The sequence below is a fragment of the Cnephaeus nilssonii genome (genome assembly GCF_951640355.1).
Source record: "Cnephaeus nilssonii genome assembly, chromosome: 15".
NCBI classification, from domain to species: domain Eukaryota; kingdom Metazoa; phylum Chordata; class Mammalia; order Chiroptera; family Vespertilionidae; genus Cnephaeus; species Cnephaeus nilssonii.
Genome location: NC_137086.1, coordinates 64,314,143 through 64,332,513, shown reverse-complemented (window position 1 = coordinate 64,332,513; position 18,371 = coordinate 64,314,143). Strand labels below are relative to the sequence as shown.

The 18,371-nt window shown below is 41.7% G+C and overlaps 1 protein-coding gene across 1 annotated transcript; it reads right to left on the bottom strand.

The window, feature by feature from the left end:
* Positions 1-4,115: 4,115 nt before the first annotated feature.
* Positions 4,116-17,574, bottom strand: LYG2 (lysozyme g2; the record flags this gene model as incomplete). The annotated part of the gene is made up of 5 exons (XM_079792829.1): positions 4,116-4,234; positions 5,515-5,653; positions 6,682-6,878; positions 7,956-8,096; positions 17,532-17,574. 5 exons carry the CDS (start codon positions 17,572-17,574, stop codon positions 4,116-4,118), a joined length of 639 nt encoding a protein of 212 aa, XP_079648955.1.
* Between the last annotated feature and the right edge of the window lie 797 nt (positions 17,575-18,371).

Sequence of the window (18,371 nt, the reverse complement as noted above, 5' to 3'; positions counted from 1 at the left end):
GGATGCATTCGACTACAATAAAAGACTGACTTTTGTTGCAAATCTCTTCTGTTCTGTGGCCAGTCTTCGTTGACACTGCTGGCAGCTTATTTTGCTAGACAGTTTTGTTATTACATGCACTCTTCTATATGTGCATTATTTCGCAACAAAAGAGGGCATTTTAAGTTCAATATAAATAAACATTAAAATGGCAGCTAAAAAGAAGTGACTGATAATTCCACTTTATTTTGTACTCAGTAGGTAGGGAAACTAAGGCCTGCGTCACAGGCTAAACCCCAGTTGGGCTGGCAAGAGGGACTATTGCTGTCAATCACTCTATCTTTTATCTTTCCCAGGTCCGTCTCCCAGGAATCCTGTGTACGCATTAGCCCTTGGCTGCCAAGGCCTCTCACTCTGGTGGTGCTGCCACCATGACACCCAATGATTGCTGAGTGGTTTCTCACACACTCTCTCCTTTGACCTTCACAACACCCCTGAGGCAGACCTTACTATTGAGCCCATTTTCAGATATGTTCTCTTGGCATTAAGCAGGGGATGTAGGGGCAGGAAGTGTCAACGTTCTGTGACCTCTAATAATGTTCTCAGCATTGATGCCTGGAGTGCTGTGAGGCATTGATTGCCAAGAAAGAGAAAGGATGAGAGTATAATCATGAATAAGTCCAACCAGGAAAACAAAACAGTTTTAGCTTTTTTTTTTTTTTTTTTTTTTTTTTTTTTTTGCTTTAAAAACTATTGATAAAACAACCTTTCTTTGTCCTCCAGTGAAAGATTGGTTTTAGCCAATTAAAATAAGTTATATTTTACAAAGTAGAATGTAAACCTAAAGCAATTCGTTTTCCCTAAAGTTGACACAGGCAAAAGTATATAAAGAAAATGGAGGAATACTTTTAAAATATTTAATGGGACCACGGTTGAGTCTAACATCTTAATTTTGTTCTCAGGGAATCAACTGGGACAGTTCTATTATATCTAACTAGAGGCCTGGTGCACAAAATTTGTGCATGGGTAGAGTCCTTAGGCCTGGTTGGTGATCAGGGCTGATTGGGCCTTCCAGCTGCTGGCCAGGGCCTCCCTTCACTGGCTGCTGGCTTCCAGCTGGGGCCTTCCTTCATTCCAAGCCACCCCCTGGTGGTCAGCACACATCATAGCGAGCGATCGAACTCCTGGACTCCTGATTGAACTTCCGAGGGGACAATTTGCATATTAGGCTTTTATATAGAGAGACTAGAGGCCTGGTGCACAAAATTCGTGCACTGGGGGTCCCCTCAGCTAAGCCTGCACCCTCTCCAATCCAGGACCCCTCGGGGGGATGTCCCTGACAGCCTGGTTGCCCCATGCAGCCTGCTGTTAGGTCATTTGGTCATCCCTCACTAACCCCCTTGCTGGCCTGGTTACTTCACACAGCCTGCTGTTCAGTCATTTGGTAATCCCCTACTAATCCCCCTGCCAACCTGGTCTCCCCACACAACCTGCTGTTCAGTCATTTGATTGTCTTTCACTAAACCCCTTGCCAGCCTGGCTGCCCGACACAGCCTGCTGTTAAGTTGTTTGGTTGTCCCTCACTAACCCCCCTGCTGGCCTGGTCGCCCCACGCAGCCTGCTGTTTGGTCATCTGTCCCGTTGTTTCAGTCATGACGGCCCCTGGCTTTTTATATATTAGGATTAGTCATTCGAATAGATTATGGAGACTCTTGGCATGGAAATCATGAGGCATAGTGAGGCTTATGTACTATTTCCAGATTATTCTTACTATGTCGTGAGGTCATGGAGGTAAGAAAGCAATGTTGGAGGGATAGTCCCAACCTCCAGATCTATCTAACACCTGTGAACTAGACCCTTCCCATATCCCTAGACATTTCAGAATTCTTGGTTGATTTCCAAAGGCCAGTATCCACACCTCTGTGCCTTACAGCGTCTTTCCCTTGGAACTGCAGAAGAGTGTGCTGCCTACTTGCATGGCAGATGAGAGGCGCAAAGAATTAACACTCTCTCCCTTGCAATCGATGGCTTTTAGAAGTTGATGTATAAAGTCCTCAGCTCCTTGTCCCTTGAATAGAATAATTCTGAAGTGTATGTTTTGTACCACTCCTTGATGCTTGCTTGCAAGATTGAGTTCCAGTGCTGTGGTAGCTGGCTTAATGACACATCATTTTTCCGTCTTCTTTCCCCTGTATCACTGAGCCACTTTATACCAGCCCTCCCTGGACCTCTTAAATAAACTATCTGTAATTGAGACCTTATCTCTGGGTCTGCTTCCATGGGAACTAAACGAAGCCACCATGAATATGGACATCTCTTGGCATCCCAATCCTAACGAAAAAACTGGGGAAATAGATTCAGAGTACGAGTCAATGTACTATTTTTTATTTTTCAAATTACTTGGAAATTATCTCACCTGGATGCACTTTATTGCCCACATGCAGGGATGATAATTAAAAATATTTAACAATTGATACAGTATGGTCCTCAGTCAATCTCACCAGCTGACCACTGGCTCTGCCCAGTGAAACACAGGGGTCCAAGTTCTTCCTGGGTCAAATCTTCAGGCTGAATGGGAAGTTATTGGGCAGAGAAGGGTTTACGTAGCTTTCTCTAAGGGGGCTCAGTGGTATGTGGCATAATTTTTATTCCTTCTCAGAATGAGAAGTAAAGAGGAACATTTATCAAACATCTCCAAAGAGAGCTAAAAGGGCCAGCAGGGCACACATAGTGGGGACTCTGGTAGCGTTAGACGCCAACATGTATTATTTATGTCTTCTTCTGAGTATGGTAAGAAAAAAAAAAGCCACAAATTCGCCTGGTTTCCTTCTAGAGAATTGTCTCTTCTCCATTGTGGGTAGTGTGGGCAAGACCAAAGAGCAAAGTAGCTAAGGAGTTGGTGTGTGTATGACTCAAGATATGTCCATCAGAGTCTCTCTCCTGGGACTATGAATGTGAAGCAGAATGATGAAAGGATAGGAGGAAAGTCTTTGGAGTTCATTGATACAGTGAGGGTTCTAATTCATGCAGAGGAATGTTGTAAAGTATGGTCAACCAGTTCCTGCTACAGACCCCAGAGTTGCCTGGTTTCTCTTCATGTCCATGACCTTCTCATTGGTCCTATGAGTCTTCTGATAGCCTTCCAGTAATTTCCTTTTATTGATTACATTTTCCAAAATTAACTTTTGCTGGCAACCTTAAAACCATAACTAATTTGGTCCCTATTGTTTATCTTCAGCCATATTTTATGGGGAGCCAACCCCTTAAAAGAGTGCGTGGCCCTAGCTGGTTTGGCTCAATGGATAGAGCATTGGCCTACAGACTGAAGGGTCCCAGGTTTGATTCTGGACAAGGGCATATGCCAAGGTTGCAGGCTCAATCCCCAGTAGGGGGTGTGCAGGAGGCAGCCAATCCATGATTCTCATCATTGATGTTTCTGTCTCTCTCTCCCTCTCCCTTCCTCTCTGAAATCAATAAAAAAATATTTTAAAAAAAGAAATAAAAAGAAGAGTGTGTGGCAGAAACTACTGAAAGTGGAGAAAAGAAGCTGGTCCCTGGGTCTGCAGCAAACAAGAGGAAGAAGCCCCGGAGGTTGGTGTGGGTCTGAGGGATGCTGTATACATCCCTCGAGGAAGGCCAGCTTCCTCCCTCCAGCTCTCAGGTAACCAGGAGCTAGAATTCCATCGCAAGCTTCTCCATTGTCCCACAGGTTGACTGGCTTCTGATTCAGGCATTTTTCACAAGCAAAGCCTTAGTGGCTTGGGCTGATACTGGGTAAAGGACAAAGGCTCAGGTCAGACTCTCTTCTGTTAGCAGTTCTGTCAGCAGAGAGTCGGTGGGCGTTGACATCATGGACTCAAATGAGGCCTCACTGAAATAGACAGACATCACTTCCAAGACGTTCACTTTTACTACAAAGTAATGATGAATGTGGCTAGGCACATTTCATAGGAACCATGTTGAGAACTGGGCAGGTTTTATTTTTTTAATGCTTATTTGTATTTTAAAAATTGGGAAGTGAATTTTCTGTCATAGTTGCAACCTTTCCTCTGCCAGTGTTGGCACAACACATCATAGCAAACCCTGCGAAGGGGGCACTGAGCACCTGCCAGCCTGGCCCACGTGCAGCGCTTTGCCTAGAAGCCGTGTCTCCTATAGAACTGAGCTCGGGCAAGAATATCATTGACCAAGTCAGTCTCTATGTCCATGGGGGTGGCAATGGCTTCGATTCCTGACTTAAAGGCCAAGATACCACCTGAAATGAAACACAGAGGTTCAGAGTGAAATATTAACTTACAGCAAAAATAAGATATGACCATTCCCAGGATGTCAGCCCTCCAGACGAATCTTCCAAAGCAGGCAGTCCCAGACCCTCCTTCTCCCTCCCTCCCCTCCTAAAGAACGTGCTACCTCAAAAACCACTGGGGAAAACCCAAGTAGCTTTCCTTCTATCTCTTTTTAAAATACTTTTCTTTTTCTTGCTTAAAAAGTCAGATTTGCTTCTTATGTATTTCAGGTCTACAAAACTAGATTCCCAGCAAATCTTCAGTCTGATAATGCTCATTATGTTCTCTCAGTCATTTAATAATCCACTCATTTATTCATTCAATAAACATTTTTAGGCACCTACTATGTGCCAGGATGAATGCCACACTGAGAGCAGAGTGCACAATGCTACCCAGAGATAATCATTTTCTGGTAGGGGTATGTGTATAATAAGCATGTCTGTGTGTATGTATATTAAACCTATAATCTTTAATAGTTATTTATGTGTTTAACATAAGTGTGCTCCACTCTTACATCCAGAGAAAAAGGCCTCTGATCCCTGCCTTCAAGGACCTTGAAATAGAAAATAGAAACTGTTTATTCTAAATTAAGGCCACTACGTGTGGAAGGCGAGAAGTACTGGTAGGTACACACCATGGGTTTATAGGAGATAGACTTAAGAATTGGTATGGCTGGATGTGAAGAGAGAAGGAACCAGAGAGCCTCAGAAAACACTAGAGATGACTAGATATATGATGGTACCTTTCACAGAGACAGAAAATGTAGAAAAAAGAGCAAATTTCTAGTGGAACCTAGTGACTTAATTCCACCTGGGGCATGGTCTGTGACCAACCAGGCACGGATTTCCACTTGGACAACGCATGGTACCTAAAGCCCTGGTGTCACTGGGAAAGCTCACAGAGTAAAATTTTGTTGAGACAATTCAGAAATTGATTAATTCTTGCATCAGGAAAGAAACCTACCAGACAAAGGCAAACATACTTTTTTAAACTACTGCATTCACTTTCAAGGCATCACTCAATGGCTCGATAACCAATGAGAGGTATAATCAGAGCCCCAACATCTGGCAGAAGGGAAAGGAAAGCGGGGAAGGAAGACCACCAGTAACGCAGGGGTTCCGAGAGCACTTTCCACAGCTCCTCCCAGGCCACTCTGACCGGTGGGCACACTCCCCGCGCGGCCCCCATACACCTGGTCTGCAGGGGTCTCACTCAGCTCTTTTAAACAAAGCACCACAATCTGGCCTACCTTTGAGGTGTTGGTCCACACTCCACATGGGGAATTTCCTCTGGATTGCCTTAATTCTGTCTGTCAGAATCCCAACAGCCTGCAGAAGGTGCTCTTTGCTGTCCCAGGTGCCCACAGGGTAATACATTTTTTTATCAAGCTAGAAAATTCAAATAGCAGTGGGAGCATCTGAATGAAGAAACACGTTTTTCTGCTGTTCCTGGGTTCTCTCTTTTATGCTCAAGTTCACTGGCCTTCCCTGTCCTTTCCCCCCACGTACTCAACTCTGCAGTGCTTTCTTTCACAGAAACAGAGTCAGAGAAACAAAATAAGATTTGGGAGGAGTGGGTGTGGCCCAGTTTTAGTTAGCCCTCTAATAGACACACATACATATATAAATAAATGGAAAAGTTATTTCAAACAATTAGCTCCCAAAGTCTACATGTTTACAGTCAAAATACAAATGTGTTTCTAACTGAGAGGCTAAAAGTCTGGGTTTCTACAGGCCATATCAAGTTGAACCTGGAAACAGATATCCAGATCATTTGGATCTTCTTCCAATTTGTCTAAGGAACAAGTTGGGCCCTAGCCGGTTTGGCTCAGTGGGTAGTGCATCAGCCTGCAGACTGAAGGGTCCCAGGTTCATTCTGGTCAAGGGCACATGCCCGGGTTGTGGGCTCCATCCCCAGGAGGGGCATGCAGGAGGCAGCCGATCAATGATTCTCTCTCATCATTGATGTTTCTATCTCTCTCATCATTGATGTTTCTATCTCTCTCTTCCTCTCCCTTCCTCTCTGAAATCAATAAAAATATATTTTAAAAAATAAAGAAAGAACAAGTTGGGTTATGTGGGGTTTAACCATAGTGTTTTGATCCACATGGATGAATTGACTACTTCATGAACCCCAGTATAAATGCCCTTTATAAGATTTTCTCAATTTAAGTACATTGTATATTATTTACTGCACATTGTAGTTGTGAAACTGATAGAATACTTTCTTATAGTTAACCAAGACTGATAAATCTCAAATGAAATACCAAAGCTGTGTTACAGGAGTCACAGTACAAATTGTGCTAAAGTACCAGGGTGTTTTGAAGCCTCAAAATACTGCCAGCACCGTGCAGTTTGGGTTGAGCTTCTGCAGGGAGGGGTGAAGTGGGGCTAACGGAAAGCTGCCAGCTAAGTACCTGCATCAGGCCAAATTTCAGTCCCCGGTGGTCCCAGCCGTCCTGCAAGACAGCTCCGCCGTGGCTTTCTCTGGAGATGATGGCTGCAATGAGGGCAGGGTCCACGCAATGCCTCCGCCCAACTTCTTTGATCAGAGTCTGGTAAGGCTTTAAGGCCCTCAAATCCATTTCAGCAAACATTTCAGAACCACGAACCCCTAAGTGGATGGAAAATAAACTGTCTCCTGTAATCCAGAAAGAACTCTTTTCATAGTTTCATAAGTTAGCTATAGCCCATGACTGCGCCTCACAGCTTGGGATAGTCATTCTAAGACATGGTGTTTTCTTTGTGGTTTTTTGTTTTGTTTTGTTAATCCTCACCTGAGGATGTTTTCCCATTGATTTTTAGAGAGAGTGGGAGGGAAGAAGGAAGGGGAGAGAGAAAAAGAAGGGAGGGAGAGAGGGAGAGAGAGAGAGGAGAGGAACATTAGTGTGAGAGAGACACACTGACTGGTTGCCTCCTGCACACCCTGACCATGGTGGGGATCTAACCTGCACCCAGGTACATGCCCATGAGTAGGAGCTGAGCCACCACTTTTTGGGATGCAGGCCAATGCTCTAACCACTGAGCATACCAGCCAGGGCACTAGGACATGTTTTGATCTTTGATTCTATAAACACAGAAAGGTCCACAACCTCAGACAGATACCATGTCTGTTTTTCCCCCTCGTTTTTCTGTTTCCTGCCACACTTCTGCATTGGGGAGATCCTTAGTCTAGAAGTCAGCCAACCCAAGTTTGAGTCTGGTCTGTCACTACTCAGCTCCAGGCCCTGCGGAAGTCTCGGTTTCTGATCTGTAAATTGGGAAGGCAGAATTAGCTGACCTTGATGCTTCCGGCTCTGATGCTCTGGCACTGAGATAACAGGAAAAAGACTTTTGCAACAGTTACAAAAGTAAGGACATACAAAGAACAAAAGGCTTGCTTAACATGTTCCTGCTTTAACATGCAGCAACACAACAGCAAACAAAAAGACAAAGCCAGAATTTAATATTTGATTTAGGCAATCATTTCAATATGTAGAAATAAACATCTGGACAAGTTTGGAAATAATGGGGGGGGGGGGGAGAGGTAGTATGTTAGGTTGGTCAGAATTTTGTTTTCTTCTCGTTTTTAATTTTGACATTAATACTATAATGACGATTACACCTTTTCAAAATGAAGCTATTTTTCTAAGAAAGAACCTGAAAATGATGAAAGGGGACAAGCCAGATGTTTGCTTTGCCTTTCACTTACCGCAGTTAATCAACCTGGTTATATCACAGGCAGTACCAGGAGTCTCCATGGTCATGATGTTGCCATAGCAACCGCGGTACAGGTAAGGATGCAGGTAAGGGCTCACTGAGTGACGAAAAGGATAAGAGCCCCTGGAGGTGCCTGGACAGGAGGAAGGGGATGATAATCACATGAAGTCTGTGAGAAAATATTGCTTGAGTTGCTATAATGAACATTATGAAACTTAAGAAAAAGCCACAGACTTAGTTCTCCCCAAGGACCTCCTCAGGACCCTAGAATGGCTCATCAGACAAAACGGAAGATTTCCCTTTCCCACTCTACTCCAACCTTAAAAAGTATAATAAAACACAATTCTAAGCATTGTGCAAGACTTCAAAACCATTTGGTGCAATCTAGATCAGGCAGAATATATTTTAAGCTGGAACTTTGAGAGAAATTTTAAGGTACTTCTGACACAAATACTTCTGTGGATGTGAGCATTTGGGATAACAATAGACTTTGTTTAGTGAGAGAAGAAAAAAGGATACCATTAACATAAAGTATTTATTTTTATATCATGTTGCTGAGCAGTTGAGTTTCTATCTAGATCTAATTAGAAATAAATTTTAACTTACCATAAAAATGTAACTTAAATCTATTTTTACTTTTTTTTCATATGAAAGTGAGTTTCCATCCAAGTCTATTTAGTTTTAAGTTTTGTTTATTTTTTAAAAAACATTTTTTATTTTTTAATTGCAGTTGATATACAATATTATATTAGTTTCAGATGTACAGCATAGTGGTTAAATATTTATATAATGTACCAAATGATCACCTGATAAATCTAGTACCCTTCTGACACCATACATAGTTATTACAAGATTCTTTACTATATTCCCTGTGCTATATTTTACATCCCGAGACTGTTCAAATCTATTTACTAAAGGAGATAAAGAGCTTTTCTGTAAGTTGAAAAGTTTATTTTAATAGTTCTTAGGATTATTGAGTTGTACCTTAAGACTACAAATATTTGCTGTAGGAAATTACATTTCTTAAAATGTTTGATGTAAAAAAAACTGTGTTTTTTCACTTGGTGTTATAAATGTGTTTTCAATAGAGAGGTGGTGGATTTTATCCATTCACCATAGGCCATCGACCTAGTTCTGATAAACTTGACAGTATAGAGAGACTTTTAGAATTTGGCACACTAACAATGGAGCTCATCATTACCGATATTTATTTTAAAAGGAAACCAAAGCAACTCTAAAAATTAAGTTTTTTAAACTACTTAATTTTTAAAAAGAAAAACTCATAAAAAGAAAAATACAGTCACAGTCTGCTCTCTCACATCTACACACAGGCAAAAAAGGAATTGTAAATGGACCCACAGTCCATCAGTGAACTAGCAAGTAAACCCTGGACACTAAGAAAGCTATCTAGCTCATGAAAGCAGCAGAACCGGCAAAGTCAATAAGCCTCTCTGAGTGGTATGGATTCTGCTGTGATACAGAGAGCAGGAACCATCATCTTGGCTTTCCACACCACCCTCAGTGTAGCATCCTGTGCCTACAATGTGTATGGGAAATATATGTGAATGACTAAATGAATGAATTCCTATGACACAGATCACATGTACAATTGAGGTGTGGGGGCTGGGAGTGCAGACTGAAGTTTATCACCACCAAACCAGCACTGTAAGAAATGTTAAAGGGCTACTGTAATAATACTAAGACATATATATATATATATATATATATATATATATATATATATATATATTACATAATAAAAAGGTAATATTTAAATTACCATCACTCCGCTACGCCCATGATTGGGCCAGCGGGTGACACAGGGGGTGGGACTCGGGGTGGCTGGGGTGGTGATTGGGCTGGCAGGACGCTGAGCTCGCGTTGCCAGCGGCGACGCGAGCTCAGCGTCTGCGCCATGGCTGTGCTGTGGCACAGACAGGCCTCTGGGGCAGCGAGCCTAGCCGGCGTTTTGGAGGTTTGGAGGCGGCGGGCGGTGGGCGGGCGGCGTGGCTCCCCGGGGAGGAGTCTGGCGGCAGTTGGGCCGCAGGAGCACGTGGCGGTGGCCCCAGCCTTCCTGGGCGGGAGGCAAAGGCAAGACCCTGGCCTGGGCTCTGGCCACAGGAGGACCACGCCCACGCCCCGCCTCGCCCTAGGGGCCCAGGGACTTCAGAGCTGCCGACCAGCGGACAGACAGCTTACACGTGCATGATTAAATGATGCACTGGGCTTCTAGAGTGTATATATATATATATATATATATATATATATATATATATATAGAGAGAGAGAGAGAGAGAGAGAGAGAGAGAGAAATGTAGGAATAAAGAATTAAAAATGGCAATAAATAAGTACCTATCCTAATATATAAAAACCCTGGGTCTGTCACATCCACAATGACCTGGAGGCTCAACCAACTGGAAGTCAGTCCTGCAGTCAGCACTGGGTTGCCGTGATGACCCAGCACTGACTGCTACAGCTGCAGGCACAGTGACCCAGCACTGATTGATGAGGGGGCTGCAAATCAGGCCCAAAGAGAGGCCTGGAGAGAGAAGTAGGGTCTGATCTGTAGCCTCTGTGGCAGCTGTTGATCAGCACTTGCCTCTCTCTTTCTCTCTGGCTTGGCCAGAAGCCACGCCTCCATTTCTCTCCAGGCCTCCACCAGGGCTGCTGAACAGCCCTGCCTTTCTGATCAGGCCCCGTTGATAGGCCCAGACACATTGACTGGCATAGAAACCGACCAATCAGAACAAAATCCAGGTCAACTGTGAGGAGCCAATGGCTGCCTAGGAGGCAGAGCTTTTGGTGCTGACTGGCATAGAAACCAATCACTCAAAACCAAATTGGCCAGCAGAGGAGGGCAGTTGAGGGCAAGATCAGGCCAGCAAGGGAGGGCCATTGGGGGCAAGATCAGGCCAGCAGGGGAGGGCAAGGCAGGCAGGCAGAGAGGTTAGGGGTGATCAGGCAGGCAAGCAGAGGCAGTTAGGGGCAATCAGGCAGGCAGGCAGAGGCAGTTAGGGGCGATCAGGCAGGCAGGCAGGTGAGCAGTTAGGAGCCAGCGGTTCCAGATTGCGAGAGGGATCAAGCCTAAACCAGCAGTCGAACATCCTCCAAGGCGTTACCAATTGGAGAGGATACAGTCTGGGCTGAGGGAACCCCCCATGAATTTCATGTACCGGGCTACTAGTTAATAAGAGCTTTAAATGTAAATGGATTAAATGTTCTAATAAAAAGACATAGGGTGGCTGAATGGATAAGAAAACATGACTCAACTATATGCTATCTACAAGAGACCCACCTCAGAACAAAAGACTCACACAGGATGAGAGTAAAGGGATGGGGAAAAAATGTTTTCCATGCAAATGGAAATGAAAAAAAAAAACACCTGGAATAGCATACTCATATCTGACAAAACAGACTTCAAAATGAAGGCCATCACAAGAGACAATAAAAATCACTACAGAATATAACCCTGGTAAACATGTTTGCACCCAATATAAGAGCACCTAAGTATATACAAAAAACTTCAGGAGGACTTTAAGGGATAGATTGACAGCAATACAGTCATAGTAGGGGATTCACTCCCCCATTGATGTCACTGGATAGATCTGCCAGACAATAAACCAACAAGGATACTGACTCAATGACACACTAAATCAGATGGATTTAATTAACATTTACAGAACATTTTACCCCAAAGCTGCAGAATATACAATCTTCTCAAGTGCACATGGGTTGTTCTCAAAGATAGACCACATGTTAGTACACAAAACAAGTCTCTACAAGTTCAAGATTGAAATCAGATCAATCATCTTCTTGAATCACAATGGCATGAAATTAGAAATCAACTACAGTAAAAACACTCAAAAAACATTCAACCACATGAAGACTAAATAGCATGTTATTAAGTAATGAATAGGTTATGGATGAGATCAAGAAAGAAATAAAATAAATTCCTGGAAACAAATGAAAACAAAAACACAACAACCCAAAATCTATAAGACGCAGTGAACGCAGTCATGAGAGGGAAGTTCATAGCACTACAGGTCTACCTGTAGAAAATTTTTGAATAAACTATCTAACCATACAACTTAAATAATTAGAAAGAGAACAACAAGAAAATCCCTGAGTAAGTAGAAGAAAGGAAATAATAAAGATCAGAGCAGAAATAAATGACCAAGACTGAAAAAAAACAATATAAAAGATCAATGAAACCAAGAGCTGGTTCTTTGAAAATAAAAACAAGATTGATGAACCTTTAGCCAGACTCATCAAGAAACAAAGAGAGAGGACGCAAATAAATAAAATCAGAAATGAAAGCCATGAAGTAACAACTGACACCACAGAAATACAAAGGATTGTAAGAAAATAATATCAGAAACTCAATGCCAACAAGATGGACTGTGTGAGTGAAATGGAAAAAAATCCTAGAAAAATGCAATCTTCCAAAACTAAATCAGGAAGAATCAGAAAACCTGACTAGGCCAATAACAACTGATGAAATAGAAGCAGTAATCAAAAACCTCCCAGCAAACAAAAGCCCTGATCTAGACAGTTTCACAGGGGAGTTTTACAAACATTCAAAGAAGAACTAACACCTATCCTTCTCAAACTATTAAAAAAAAAAAACAAGAGGAAGGAATGCTTACAAGCTCTTTTTATGAGGCCAACATTCCCCAAATTCCAAAACCAGATAAAGACACTGCAAAGAAAGAGAATTGCAGACTAATATCCCTGATGAACATAGATGCTAAAATCCTCAACAAAATATTAGCAAATTGGATCCAGCAATACAATAAAAAGGTCATACCCTGGGACCAAGTAGGATTTCTTTCAGGGATGCAAGGCTGGTACAATACTCACAAATCAATAAATGTGATATATCGCATAAACAAATTGAAAGAAAAAAAATCACATGATCATATCAATAGATGCAGGAAAAGCATTCAACAAAATCCAACACTTATCTTTGATAAAAACTTTAGCAAAGTGAGAATAGAGGGATCATACCTCAACATAATAAAGACCATATATGACAAACCTACAGCCCACATCATACTCAATGGGAAAAAACTAAAGCCTTTTTCCCTAAGAACAGGAACAAGATAGGGATGTCTGCTTTCACCACTTATTCAACATAGTATTGGAAGTCCGAGCCACAGTGATTAGAGAAGAAGGAAACATAAAAGGCATCTAAATTGAAAAGGAGGAAGTAAAACTCTCATTATTTTCAGATGACAGATATTGTACATAGAAAACTCTAAAAACTCCACCAAAAAAACTACTAGATTTCATAAATGAATTTGGCAATACAGCATGATACAAAATCAACACCCAGAAATTGATAGCATTTTGTTGTTCTTGTTGTTGTTGTTAATCCTCACCTGAGGATATTATCCCATTGACTTTTTGGAGACAGTGGAAGGATAGGGGAGAAACAGAGAGAGAAACATCGATGTGAGAGAGACACATTGATTGGCTGCCTCCCTCACACACCCCAGCCAGGACCAGGAATCGAGCATGCAACCGAGGCATCTACCCCTGACCAGAAATGAACCTGGGACCCTTCAGTCTATGGGCTAATGCTCTATCCACTGAGCCAAACCGGCCAGGGATCAATGGCATTTTTATATGCCAATAATGAATTCTTAGAAAAAGAAACTAAACAAACAATCCCATTCACCATTGCAACAACAAAAAATTAAGATACTTAGGAATAAAATTAACCAAGGAGCTAAAACACCTATAATCAGAAAACTACAGGATATTGAAAAAAAGAGATAGAGATATAAACAAGTGTATATACCTTGTTCATGGATTGGTAGAAATAACATCATTACAATGTCCATATTACCCAAAGGAATCTATAGATTCAATGCAATCCCTATTAAAATATGAATTGCATATTTCACAGATTTAGAACAAATACTCCAAAAATTGATATGGAACAGAAAAAGACCTCAAGTAGCCACAGCAATCTTGAGAAAGAAGAACAAAGTTGGAGGGATCACAATACCAGATATCAATTTATACTAAAAAGCCACTGTAATCAAAACGGCCTGGAGCTGGCACAAGAACAGGCATATAGATCAATGGGACAGAACAGAGAACCCAGAAATTGACCCAAACCATTATGCTCAATTAATATTTGACAAAAGAGGTAAAGGCACACAATGAAGTCAAGACAGTCTCTTCAATAAATAGTGTTGAGAAAGTTGGACAGAGACATGCAAAAAAAATGAAACTAGACCATTAACTTACACCATAAACAAAAATAAACTCAAAATGGATAAAAGGTTTAAATGTAAGTCGTGAAATCATAAAAATCTTAAAAGAAACAATAAGCAGCAAAATCTCAGACATCTGTTATAGCAATATGTTTGTAGCTACATATCTTAGGGCAAGAAAAACAAAGAAGAAAATAAACAAATGGGACTACATCAAAATAAAAAGCTTCTGCACAGCAAAAGAAGCCATCAACAAAATGACAAAAGAGCCACTGTATGGGAGAACATATGTGTCAATGATACATCTGGTAAGGAGCAAATATCCAAAACATAAAAGGAACTCATACAACATAACAAAAAGAAGACAAACAATCCAATGGGCAAAGGACCTAAATAGACACTTCTCCAAAGTTGACATACAGATGGCCAAGGGGTGTATGAAAAAAATGCTCAAAGTCACTAATTATCAGAGAGATACAAATTAAAATGACAATGAGGTATCACCTCACACCTGTCAGAATGGTTAGCATCAACAAGTGATAAGTGCTGGCAAGGATGTGGAAAAAAGTGAACCCTAGTACACTGCTGGTGAGAATGCAGATTGGTGCAGCCATTATGGAAAACAGTATGGGATTTTCTCAAATAATGAAATATGGAACTGCCATTTGATCCAGTAATCCCATTTCTAGGAATATATCTCAAGAAATCTGAAACACCAATCAGAAAGAATGTATGCACCCCTATGTTCATAGCTATGCAACTTACAATAGCCAAGATCTGGAAACAGCCCAAATGCCCATCAGTTTATGAGTGGGGGAAAAAAGCAGTGGTACACTTACACCATGGAATACTATGCAGCTATTTAAAAAAAAAAAAAAAAAGATCTCTTACCCTTTGAGACAGCATGGAGGGACCTGGAGAGTATTATGTTAAGCCAGTAAGAGAAAGACAAGTATCACACAATCTCACTCATGTGGGATCTAATGAACAAAATAGGTCCAAACACACAGAAGCATGGAACAGACTGATGAATCTCAAAGGGAAGGCAGGGGTGGGTGGGTGGAGAGGATGAACCAAAAAATTTACATGCATATATGTATAAGCCATGAACACAGACAATTGTGTGGTGAAGGCATGGAGGATGAAGGGGTCAATGAGGAAAAAGAGGGGGACATCTGTAATACTTTCAACAATAAAGATACATTTTTTAAAATGCATATCTTGGTCTGGTTGAAGGCTGAGATTTCAAGACTTGCTTCCAACATGGCCCAAGACAACTCTCCAAACCAGACCATAGCCATTAATTGTAGATGAAGCTGCATCCAATTCACAGAAGATCAATTGAAAATCCTCATCAAAGCATTCAGCCAAAAACCTTACCCAGGATATGGTACCAAACCAAACTGTGTTTTAGAAATCAAGAGTCTAGAATCCAGATTTGAAGATAGAAGATATAGGCACCAAGTCCAGAAAAGAAAAAAACCAAAGAGGACTTAGAAGCAAACCAAGACCAAGATCAACCTGTGGAGAAGTTTCAGTGTTGTGCCAGTTACACTTCCTGCTGATTACACATCTTCATCATGGCATTTGCCAACTACACTTCTCCTGGGATTGATTCGAGAGAGTAACTTGCTAAGGAGATTGGGTTCCAGAGTCAAGAGTCCAAATTTGGCTTCGAAATCAAAGATGTGGATTCCATGTCCAGAGAAAATGAGAACCCAACGTGCCTTTGGAGTAAAAACAAGACCAGGAACAAGAGCTCTGACATGAGAAAGTTCAAGAGACCGAAACTGCACACAATGGCACCAATCTCATTAGCAACTGCCTTATTTCTCTGAAGCCAGAACAAGATGGACCAAGATTTGATGTCGCCAGCCTGGACTCCACGCCCCTCTCATTCTTCCTGGGAACATACCCTTCTAAGCATTCCTTCAGCTTCTCCAGAAGCTGAGCCCCTGGAGATGGTGAACAGGACTTCAGGAGGCAGATACAAGGCACCACCACGCAGTGCTGCCGACAGCGCCTGCTCCAGAGTCCAGCAGGTGTCAAGGACCATGAAAATAAACTCTTATATTATTTTTAAGTCATCTTAGTACTGAGTGCTTCAGGAAAAAATAATAAAAGTCTTGTGATTGTTTTAATTTAAAAGAAATATATATTTGCTCTTCCTCAACAGAGCTCCTAAAGCCCTTGGAGGTTCTCGTGATGACAGCAATAAAGTGTTCCTTGTTATGATAAAAAAAAAAAAAAAGCCTATCTCAGGCTCCTCATAGTAGGTCTGTTGAGCCAGAATCTAGGTATAAGGACAAAGAACCTGCACTTGAGCCAGCATTCCCATCAGACTCTTCTGCATAGGGAAGTTTGAGAACCACTGCTTTAAGGTGATTGGAATATGACATTGGCCTTACACTACCTGTGCAGCATCGAAATGCCTTAGGCCCTTCTTAACTATACTGGTAGTCACCTGTCAGTTAAACACAGCTGGTGTGGTAGCTCATAATTAGTCTACTGGCTCTATAACTCTGCTCCCACCTGGCAATTAAAGGAGTAAAAATGTAAAACTATATTCCCCTGCCTTTGACCAAAAGTAACTGCACGTTGTTGCTTCTCATTAGCATCATTTTTCCAAATTTAGAATTAAACATGAACATTTTTAGATTTATAATTAAACACTTTAGAAACACTTTCTTCTCAATTTACTTTATTAATTAAAGGCAACTTGAACATTGTTTACAATAGCTTTTCATTTTTTTCAGGCTGAAGTTTCAATCTGTTCTTCTTCAAGGTCCCTTACCATCTCATCAGCCTACAGTTCCTGCCTTCCCCACAGAAATCTCCTCTTTATTCTGGTTACACTGACCTGCTTACTGCATCCCAAATACTTTTCATGCATTTCTGCCTCTGTGACCTTACTAACGTCTTTCTTCCCAGCCAGCGAGCTCTTCTATTTAAACACCAAGCATTCTTCACTATCACGACCCCCACTTTCAAAAAAGCCTTTCTACTGGTAGTTTGAATATCCTCTTAAACTCCTCCCAGGTGAATTTTTTCTATATATGCTCATTTAATTCTTATTTCTTATTTAGCACCTTGATCATTTTCTCTTCAAGTGCCTTGCTTCCCAAAGTACTGTCCGATAAATTCCCATTGATCTCACCTTCACCTGCTTGGCAAGCAGGATACACTTGTAATTGAAACAATAAGCAGTTGCTTAATGGCCAGGCTGTCAGAGGACAGCCCACTCCTCCACTGCATGAAGGTACTGCCCTCAAGTTCATGACCGTGCTGGATGTTTTCCTGGACATCCTGCAAACAATGCTAAATGTCACTGATGACTTACTCACCAATGAGGGCAACGAGTCCCCCAAACAGGACAGGGGATAACATGGTGGTGAATCTTATCCTACAGCACCTGTTACGATTTGAAAGAAAAACCTGGTTAATTTCAAAACTTGAAAGTTCCTCAAATAGAACTTCTTTGATTTTTTAAAGGCTTAATTCAATACCCTTTTTCCAGTTCCAATACGTTATTCTCATAGACTCACTGTTATGGTTCAGTGCATCACTCTTTTTCCTAAGCATAAACTCCCAACTCAACTTACTTCCATTTCACGTTGACATGAGTCTGTGAACATCTTAATTACATATTACCCACTCACACACTCCCATCTTATCTCCAGGCTTCGTCATACCATAATTTTGTCCCCATTCTGGTAGCTCCTTAGAAAATTAAGAGAAACCACTGAGAGAAGAATTAGAGATTCTAACTCAGGTTTGCTGTGCTCCATTTCTTTCTCTATCGACTCTACTCTTAGTTTTATTCAAAAGGCAGCTGACCCGAGAAGGCTGGCACTGACCTGGTTTAGTGCCAGCCGTCTTGGGTCAGCAGAGAAAATCTCCCCTCTCTGTTTACAGCCTTCTATATTCAACAGCAACCTGCACGTCCATCTTTTACAAAGTAGTGGCTTTTGTCCTGTAGCGTAGGCTTAACAATTCCAGAATCCATTCACCAGCAGATCACTGAGCAACTGGCGCCAATCCGAGGGGACTTCAGTGTGGCTCTACCGCCGTGAGGAACTCCACACCAGCATGTAGACTCACCTGCCTCTTTCTACCTTCATTCTGTACCACTGATCACTGGAGGAGCTTTATATATGGTTTAAAGCCCTCTCTTAAACCACTGA